The sequence below is a fragment of the Mustela nigripes genome, chromosome 5 (genome assembly GCF_022355385.1).
Source record: "Mustela nigripes isolate SB6536 chromosome 5, MUSNIG.SB6536, whole genome shotgun sequence".
NCBI lineage: Eukaryota > Metazoa > Chordata > Mammalia > Carnivora > Mustelidae > Mustela > Mustela nigripes.
Window position 1 is genome coordinate 47,243,996 of NC_081561.1, and position 10,031 is coordinate 47,254,026.

The 10,031-nt window shown below is 41.6% G+C and overlaps 1 protein-coding gene and 1 long non-coding RNA gene across 6 annotated transcripts in view; one reads left to right on the forward strand and one right to left on the reverse strand.

Annotated features, from left to right (window-relative positions):
• The window catches only part of ZNF451 (zinc finger protein 451), a 94,823-nt gene extending 85,907 nt beyond the window's left edge, over positions 1 to 8,916 (reverse strand). The window contains exons 1-3 of one of the 5 annotated variants that reach the window (XM_059400195.1): positions 8,792 to 8,916; positions 8,130 to 8,213; positions 88 to 168 (exon numbers count right to left, since the gene is read on the reverse strand). In XM_059400195.1, coding sequence (XP_059256178.1) covers positions 88 to 168; positions 8,130 to 8,213; positions 8,792 to 8,812 — 186 coding nt within the window. In that variant the 5' untranslated portion in view covers positions 8,813 to 8,916. Of the gene's footprint in view, positions 1 to 87; positions 169 to 8,129; positions 8,214 to 8,453; positions 8,545 to 8,791 lie in introns of those variants that run through there. The other 4 variants (XM_059400192.1, XM_059400193.1, XM_059400194.1 and 1 more) reach the window with 4 other exon arrangements.
• Positions 8,917 to 9,093: 177 nt separating this feature from the next.
• Positions 9,094 to 9,764, forward strand: LOC132017948 (uncharacterized). Its single transcript, XR_009404429.1, has 2 exons — positions 9,094 to 9,183; positions 9,412 to 9,764. It is a non-coding gene; the product is annotated as an uncharacterized LOC132017948 (long non-coding RNA).
• The last annotated feature ends 267 nt before the right edge of the window (positions 9,765 to 10,031 follow it).

Below are 10,031 nucleotides of genomic sequence, written 5' to 3' on the forward strand. Positions count from 1 at the left end.
AACCATCATCGACTTGATAGCTCTTTTTAGACAATGCCTCTTAAATGACAGAAGTGAAAGAAATGCAAATCAAATATAAGTACTTACATCACTATAAGAGGTGCTAGGCTCTTCATCATCACTGCTGACCAGATCAATGTATTCAAGAACAGGTCTCAATGGTCCTTCCTATGAAAGAATTGAGCAAATTGACAAGTCATGTACAGTTATTCAAACTAAACTGGTCATTCAAAACAATCACTTTCTTCTTAGGATTGGCAAAAATTCCTCCAAACAACAAGTCTACGGTTGGCAGAAAGTAATTAGAACACAGAAAAATATTCAGATACACAAATAAGAAACAGTAAGATCTAAGCGTTTAAAACCTTGGTAGACTATTAGGACAACAGTGATCCTTTGAGGAAAGGATTAAATAATAATAAAGAAACACTGCTACAAGGACACAAATAGCAGACAGTATGATTCAATGCTTTTTAGATGGGATGAGTATTAATTATCTGTTAGATAACCAAGCTCAAAAACATGCAGTTCTTTGACTAACAGTTCAGCTTTATCTCTCACTCCTACACTCCAACATCAAACTTGATTCTTCATCCTGTTTCCAACCATAGTGACTGCATCATAGACCAGGCCTTGAATGCTTGGTCTAAAAATGCCTAGATTTTATTCTACAAGCAAAAGGGAATAAATACACAGATAGGAAAAACATGAGAGCTGTGCTTTAAACAGATTAATCACACAGACAAGTATGGAGAGTGGGGAAAGCAGGATAATTAATCAATCCAATAACACAAAACTAAAATAATGGCAAAGAGAGTAAATAGTGTTGTGGTACGCACTCAAGAGAATACATGGGTATTTAAAAAAAGAAAAAAAGACTGGCTATGAAAAACAGACCCCTCGCCAAATAAAACAAAACCCCAACAATAACAAGGAATCAATTAAGTCCTTAAAGTTTCAAACCTGGGAACTAGAAGGATACTAATGCCATCAGAATAATCTGGAATACAGAAATGGGATGCTGACATTCTTTTAGAGATAATGCGTTGATGTAACAGTGGTACACAAAGGTTACTGGCAAATAGCCAGGAATGCAGGGCTATAAACTGGATGTATGAACACAGCCAGATAAACAGATTAGGGAGTTGCTCCCCTAAAAGACTAAACTGAAACTGCGATAGAGCCAACAAAGAAAGCAAGAAGGAGGGACGCCTGGGTGGCTCAGTTGGTTAAGCGGCTGCCTTCGGCTGGGGTCATGATCCCAGCGTCCTGGGATCAAGTCCCACGTCGGGCTCCTTGCTTGGCGGGGAGCCTGCTTCTCTCTCTGCCTCTGCCTCTGCCTGCCACTTGCTCTCGCTTCTTTCTCTGTGACAAATAAATAAATAAAATCTTAAAAAAAAAAACAAAAGAAAGAAAGCAGGAAGGAGAAAAAAGAGATTGAAGAAGGTTCTCGAGAAAATGCAGAATTTAGGACTCAGGAAGAACCACTAACCAGGAAATCAGGAATTAGAGAAGAATCAGGAATACATAAATTCAAAGCCGCTAGAGAAAACCTCAACAAAAAGTTTTCAATGCTAATGTGGCTTAAAATGCTGACAATCAAAAAAACTTCCACTGAATTTGACAACAAGATCTTTAAAAAACACCTGAGAGCAACTTTCAATAAAGTAGCAAGCATACAGAAGCAAGGCTCTAAAAAATTAAGTAGAAAATGAAGCAACAGGGGAACCTGGCTGGCTCAGCCGGCAGAGCATGCAACCTCATCTTAGGGTGCTGAGTTCCGGCCCTGCACTGTGTGCAGAGATTACTAAAAATAAAATCTTAAAAAAGAAAAAGGAAAAGAGGCAGTAAAGGCCATGAGTCAAGAATATTCTTTTTAAAAATCTAGTATGTTAAGAACAAGAGTAAGGAACACAGGAGGCAAATTCAGCTGAAGGAAAGATTTCTTAAGATGCAGAAAGCTGACTGTTGGCAAACAGTGTAAAAACTAGCAGAAAAACACTACAGTCAGGAAACAAAAGCTAAGATCTACTTAAAGATCCTCTTCCTGAGAAGAGGCATCAAGTCTCAAAGATAACTTGTTTCCCTCTTAGGCTACAACTTCTCCCCAAGCAGAAAACTGCTATCCTTTAGGACAGGTTTTATCGAGCCACTAGGATAAAACCAGAGAGCAGAATTCCTGGGCAGGAATCATGTAATAAATAATTAAGATTTTCACCTGAGATGTAAAAATGGAAGTTTAAAAGAAGGGGAAAACAGGGACAAAGTATTTTCCAATTTTGGTCAACAGAGATCAGTTACCTACTTTAAGACTAAAATCGACCATAGCTATGGTCAATATCATACATTCAATCCAAAAAGAAAGTGAAAAAATTAAAAATATGGTAGCTTCTCCTCTTCATAAATCACCTTTAGTTTTTGTCTCTTCAACAAATGTGCATTTGAGGGGTGCCTGGGTGGCTCAGTTGATTAGTATGCCTTCAGCTCAGGTCCTGATCCCAGGGTCCTACCAAGCCCCCCACTGGGCTCTGCAGGGAGCCCGCTTCTCCCTCTCCCTCTCCCTCTGCCTGATGCTCCCCCTGCTTGCATGCTCTTTGTCAAATAAATAAATAAAATCTTAAAAACAAAACAAAACTATTTTTTTAAAGATTTTATTTTTAAGAAATCCCTACCTCCACCATGGGGCTCCAACTCACACCCCCAAGATCAAGAGTCACATGCTCTACTAACTGAACCAGCCAGGCTACCCTACATATTACTTTTATAGATCAATGCCTTATTACCTAAGTTTCTGAGAAATACTCTGTATTCGTTCAATGAGACTTCTCACTATTGTACACAACTCTGAATAACTTGTAACACTAACCAAAAAATAAGTTATTAATATCCCCAAAAGAATGTTTATAAATGTCAAACACGATTTCTTAAAATGTTTATAATGGCTGCTTATGTTCCAAACACATATAAATGCATGTAGTTCTCCAATTAAAGGTATTTTATTTGAAGCTGCTCCATCCATCAAACAATAAACCATCACTATTATCCCTTTTGTACCAATATCAAAATCAAAGGATGCTACTCCCCAAGACCATACAATTAGGGCCAGGAGCACAAGTACAAGCAAAATAATTTAGGAACAGAGCTGAATTAATATTTTCAGTTAAATAAAATTTTTCAGGGGCGCCTGGGTAGCTGAGTGGATTAAGCCTCTGCCTTGGCTCAGGTCATGATCTCAGAATCCTGGGATCAGGCCCTGCATGGGCTCTCTGCTCAGCAGGGACCCTGCTTCCCTCCCTCTCTCACTCTCTGCCTACTTGTGATCTCTGTCAAATAAATAAATAAAATCTTAAAAAAAAATTTTTTAATGACACAAAAAGCTTTAATTCCTGTTATCAGGGAAATGATTTTCATATAAAGCCAGACACCAATTAACCGCTACAGTTGACCTTTGACAAACATCAGGGTTATGGGCTCTGACCTTCCCTCCTACCACATAGAACTGAAAATCTACATACAACTTTTGTTTCCCCCAAAATATAACTACTAAAAGCCTACACTTGGCTGGAAGCCTTATCAATAACATAAATAGTTGAGTAACACATTTTTTGCATGTTGTATGTATTATATACTGTATTCTTATAATAAAGCTAAAAAAATCATAAGGAAAATACATTTATAGTACTATAAAAAAAATCTTATCTGCATATAAGACCCTTGCAATTCAAACTTGTGTTGCTTGAGGGTCAAGTCTAAGTGGAAAATAATATCAATACACTAAGACACAGTCTACAAGAAATGTAGTTTACCCCAGTCTAAAACAAAAACTACGGATATGAGCATAGATGCACAACTCTAACCTAAAATCTTAAATATAATGCATGTGTTTTTTTTAATATATTTCCATATATAGAAGTTAGGGATATAATTTACTTCTGTAGTCCTGCCCAGTTCAAACATTTTGAATGATTCCCAACTGACTACATTAAGTTCAAATTTAGTCTACAGTTCAAGATCTACACTATCCAGCCCACCCTTTCCTCTTCTACTTAAAAAATTGTTATCCTGGGGCGCCTGGGTGGCTCAGTGGGTTGAGCCGCTGCCTTCGGCTCAGGTCATGATCTCAGAGTCCTGGGATCGAGCCCCGCATCGGGCTCTCTGCTCAGCAGGGAGCCTGCTTCCTCCTCTCTCTCTGCCTGCCTCTGCCTGCTTGTGATCTCCATCTGTCAAATAAATAAATAAAATCTTTAAAAAAAAAAAAAAAAAAAAATTGTTATCCTCCAGAATTACACATAATCCTCTACTTTCCCAATTTGATGTCTTCCCTTATTTCTTTTCAAAATGCTCTTTTAAATACAAATACTATGTTATTTATGCCAAAAGTCTACTTTTTTTTTAAATAGCACCATATACTTTTATAAAAGAACTACACTACTTTCTTTTTTTTTTTAAGATTTTATTTATTTATTTGACAGAGAGAGATCACAAGTAGGCAGAGAGGCAGGCAGAGAGAGAGAGAGAGAGAGAGAGGAGGAAGCAGGCTCCCCGCTGAGCAGAGAGCCCGATGCGGGACTCGATCCCAGGACCCTGAGATCATGACCTGAGCCGAAGGCAGCGGCTTAACCCACTGAGCCACCCAGGCGCCCCAAAAGAACTACTTTCTAATAGAACTATTTACACAGTTTTCATTACCTATCTTATCACCCACACTGAAATATGGACACTTATAGGTAGGACATATTTCCAATTAATCTCTGCAGTTCTAGAGTACTTACTTCATGACTTTGCATATCAAAAGCTACATTATTTTCATTTATTGAACTATAGGCCCAAGACACCCAGCCAGAAGATACCTTGATATTTTTGCTCATAACCCCTTTCTACTGTGAAGTATTAACATTTCACCTATGGGCTTCTGAAGTTACTTATGAAATTATACTTTTTCCTCACTGTTTCTACATGCTCAATGATTTCACATTATACCAATAACCTTGGCTGAAACCTACATCTCATGTGTTATTACCAAGATTACAATAGGTTGCCTCAGCAGTTTTCACACCTTTGTATCTCCAAGTAGAACGGTGAAAATGTCACCACCTCTTAGCTAAAACAGTTTTGTGGGAATAAATTAAAATATCTGCAGTTTCAAAGACAAAAAGATGGTGGCTGAATAAGGAATCAGACAAGTATTCTCGCTCTTGGAAAGCTTGCGTTCACACTACTTCACTTTAACAAATAACCTACATTAGTACCCATTTTCACTTACTGAAGGAAATTTTTTTTTAATATTTTATTTATTTGACAGACAGAGATCACAAGTAGGTGGGGGGTGGGGGTAGCAGGCTCCCCACCCAGCAGAGAGCCCAATGTGGGGCTGGATCCCAGGACCCTGGGATCATGACCGGAGCAGAAGGCAGAGGCTTTAACCCACTTAGCCACCTAGGCGCCCCTGAAGGAAATCTTAAGAGGATTTTTGCTTATACAAAAAAAGGTGAAAAGCCAAACTACTGCACAGTGTTTGTCTCAATGCAAGCCACTATAGAGGTAGCATGCACCCTAAGTAGCAAAAGTAGCACAGCCAAGCTCCTTCCCTGGGAGCTAAACTCAGCATCTCACTGCCACAGTTTTGAATTATCTGCAAGTACCTGTACAGTATCTTGATTTATTTTTTGCAACTGTTAGCAAGACGTCCTAAGGTAGCAAAACAGCCTAAAAGAGGTTATTTTTTTGGTCTGGAAATACTAAAAATTTTCCCATATAAATTAATGGTAATTACTACTACACTTTATGCCATCTTAGTTTATGAAAGATTTCATAGGTTTCAAAGGTTTCTACTTTCCATTAGTGGGGTGTGAGGCGAGGGGTGGGTGGAGACATACCTATTACTAAACTAAACAGAAAATGAGAGCAAAATCTTTAAATAAGTTTCTGTTACAGTAACATGTTCATTTGAGGTCAGTTACTGACTTTGCAAAATCAGAGAGTACACTTACAAATAGGGCGGTTCTCTATATATACATTTCAACAAAATTTAAATGAAAGAACTCATTTTTACACCTCCGCATCCTTACTGCTTTCCTTTAGCATGCTATTTGGTTCCAGACTTTGTATTTTGCAAACCACATAAACACTGCTGTGCCACCATGTGTATTAAAGATGGGAAAATTAGATTAATGAGCATGAACTAAGAAATTCAAAGAGTAAATCAAAAGGTGACGCCATTAATGCCGTTTTTGTATCTGAAGAAATCTTATGCAGAGAACAATGTTATTGTTACTGAATAAGCATTACCGGAAGGAGACAAGTATGAGATGAGTTTACAGAAAGAAGTAGAAAGTTCTGTCTCTGAATTTATTTTGAAACAGAATTAAGGTTTCATTAATTATCATTTAAGTGTTATCACTAAATTTGTAAAAGAAATGTTATTAATAGGTTTCTTCTAGTATTGTAACTGCACTTATTACATATAATTTACATCTTCATTTCCACTATCAGAACTTTGAACCTTTATTTGCCAACCCCTATGGAAAAATAGAAGACGTTGGATCGAGATGAATACACAAGACATTGACTGTATATTTTTTATTCTTCATGCAAAGATATATAGATCCTCTACATATAAAATTTAAATTAAAAGATATTTTTTTAAAAATTAAGAATATTTTAAACTTTAGCTTAGTACCTTACTAAGCTTGTTAATCACAAGTTATAATTTTTCATTCCAACGGTACCAAAAAAAGTGTTTTCAAATATTATTAATTCCATCTGTAATTCTCAAGCAAGGCCCATAGTTTAGAAAGTATATACTTCCTTTATTTGCACAAAATATAAAGATAAATATTCTCCAAATATACCAAAATTCAAAAACGTGAAAGATATGTTCTAAGGAGCATGGAATGCCATTACCAACATACTTTAGTCCACAGTAAAGAAGAAGGATACAATCCGATTCACCCGCACCCCGGAAATCCTTGTAAGTTTAAAATGAGGACAGAGAACATCTGAAGCTAATATAACAGTGAATGTTAACTATACGGGAATTGAAATAACAGGACAAAGCACAGTACATGCTGGCAATGGTGAGGAAAGCCACCCGACCCAATCTTGTAAAAGACTCCTATAGAAATCCATTAAACTGCAATAGGACAATGGATCATCACAATGGCCCTAAAGCTCGGGTATGTAGAGGATACCATTTAATAACCACCTTTACAAACTGCCCAAATCAATAAACACAAATACACATCCAATATTCTATTAAAGAAAAATTATACAACTTTGACAGCAGACCTCAACTAATCACGGGTTTGTAGAAGTTTCTGGCTAGCTACCACTTTAAACAGAACTCTTAGAAAACATTACACTTTTCAGTGAAAACCATCCCCCAATACATCATGACCCAGTTCCCCTAAACCTACAAAGCATGGCTCACAGAGTCACATGTCCTTTTCTTTGTTCCAAAGTGAAGATTCCTGGGTCCCACCCTCATATTCTGATTCAGCAGGTGTGGTGTGAGGCCCAGAAATCTGCACACTTACACTTCCTAATGCTCAGAGACCACTGTCCCAAAGGGAAGACAGTCTGAAAACCACGCATGTTCCTGGTGTTGCAGGGTCTTCCTTATGAAGGTCAACTCCTGCATTATGCTGTAACGTGGTGATCTCAGAGGTTGGAGAAAGCTTCAAGCTACCTGCCTTCGCGTCACCAAGCTCCGGAAAGCTCACACTTTGAGTGCTTGCAACCCTTCTTGCTTTCTCCCGTCCCTTCCCTCTAACCTGCACGTCGTGTTTCAAAGGACGCTCCTGCCCCGCTTGTTCCAAGCACACTCTTAAGACAGCACGACTTTGCCCACAGGAAGTATAAAGTGGCGCTAATGAAGGCATAAGAAGCCTGATTCCATGTGCAACATGTCCTTTCGGGCACAGTCTTTGTGGTGGCCCCTGCAGGTGCTCGGAGACCCCTCTCGGTCAATTTCCTCATCCTGTGCCATACTCCCCAGGGCCCAGTACCTGCGAGACATCCACGCCCAGCTGCTGAACGAGGGACGGACAGGCGAGGTACCATCATCACAGAACCGCTTACCGCGCATAGGTTGGGATTCTGGGAAACACCCGAATTTCGTTGCTACTTACACTGACAAACTGAATGTCATCCTCATTTTCATCCGTTGTTGCCTCAGATGCCTCAGGCCCCGCTGGAGGGACAGACTCTATCATCTATAAAAATAAGCCAGAACATGCTTATCGACATACGGCCACGTACCTGCAGGAAGAGATTCTTCCCAAAAAGAACGAAGAAGGAAGAGCTCCGTAAGACAGACAGCAAGCTCTCGAGGAAACCGAACGGAGCACAACTGCATGCAAACCCCACCAACAACAGGACTCGATGGATGGAGTCGGGCTCTGCCTCTGCAGACGTGGAGCCATCCACAGGGAGGGACGCCGAAAACGACTTACCAGCCCCTGCGAATTCCCCAAATCTCCTCGAGGAGGAGGGAGGCACGCACACCGCCCAGGAGCGAGCCTGTCTCAAAATGTCGCTCTCGCGGCCCGAGCAGCGACCACGGGGACCTCCGTGGCCGGCGCACAGGGCCGGGGGCGGCCGGGCGGCCATTGTTACTGCTGGTTCCCCGCTCAGACCCGCACCAGGCCCGAACGCAGAGCTCGGCCCGAGACGCGGACACTGTCGGCCCGCCGGGGCGGCCACCGCCGCGCACCAGGCCTCACTCTCAGCAAAACACAAAGCCCTTCCCCGCTGGCCTGAGAATGCCGCGGCCCAACGTTCGCCCACTCACCTCCGACCCCGGGTCTCCCATTTCTCCGACGGCCTAACTGACAGCACCACCGCTCCTGCGGTCCCCGCCGCCGCCGGCGCCGTCGCTGCCGTCCCCGCCGCCGCTGCCGCCGCCGCCACGACTTCCCTTCCCGCCCAGCACCGCTTCGCGCCGCCGTGACCCGCCCCTGCGTGAGCGCCGACGCCGCCGACGCCCCCGACGCCGCGGGCGGAGAGAGGTGCGAAACCGCTTCAAAAGGAGGAGCGACCGGCTCTGGGCCGCTATCCCCCGCAGCCTCTGTCTCGCAGTCCCCGCCTGCCTTCCCCGGGCCGCGCGGGAAGCCGGAAGTTGTAGTTCTGGTTGTTCCTGCGACTGTCCGATTTCAGTGGAAAAGCAAGGAAAAGGACTCCAAGGTATGGCGCATGCGTCTTATGGGGCTGACGTCAGCTGCAGCTTTGCAAAGCGTGGGCAGCCAGGGTTCTGTTTTATAGTGAAGGGCAGGAACGAGGTTGTGTGGAGGGTTTGGAATTGGATATTGTGTGGGTGTGGAAGCGAAGCGTAGCGGTATGTTTTGGCCGTAAATGCGGATGATGGGGACCAAATTCTCATCGTCTTCCTTTTTTTTTTTTTTTTTTTTGTAGCGGGCCTGGAATGCGGAGGCTTAGTTGAATTTTGTGATAAGGAAAGAAATAGAAGGTTTCCTTATGCTACCCACCTGGCTTCATTATCTGAGATAGTATGTATGAATACACCTGAGAAGAAAAGTTGAAGACCAGAGCGCCAGTCACCAGGTTGTCCTGAAGAAAACTGGCGAAGCAAGTGAGAGCTAGGACCCAAGACCCCACAGGGGGCCAAGGCCTGACTATCACTAAGCCCTACACTAGTGGAAATAATGTGCTGTTTAAGGATAGTCTCAGATACTACTTTACTAAAATAGCTTACCTTTTTCAGTGTTCACAGCCAAAAAGCACTCTATAAAAATAGTTCACTCATGTTCATCTGTGTGGTTTTCTCACTCTATTGTCTTACCAAAAAGATCCGGCTTCCCCCCCCCCCCCACACCAACAATTTTGAAAAGGACCTTTTAAGCTGGAAAATTCTTTTAAATCTTATGAGCTTGTTTTTGCCTGTTTATATGCAAATCTACCATTTGAGTGTTCATGCCTATAGTAAATTTCCTTAATACTTGGTATTTCCTGCATTTCCAGCAAGTTCTTTATGATTTCATTTGCTTTTCCACCTAAGTTTGAGAATTCTAGGA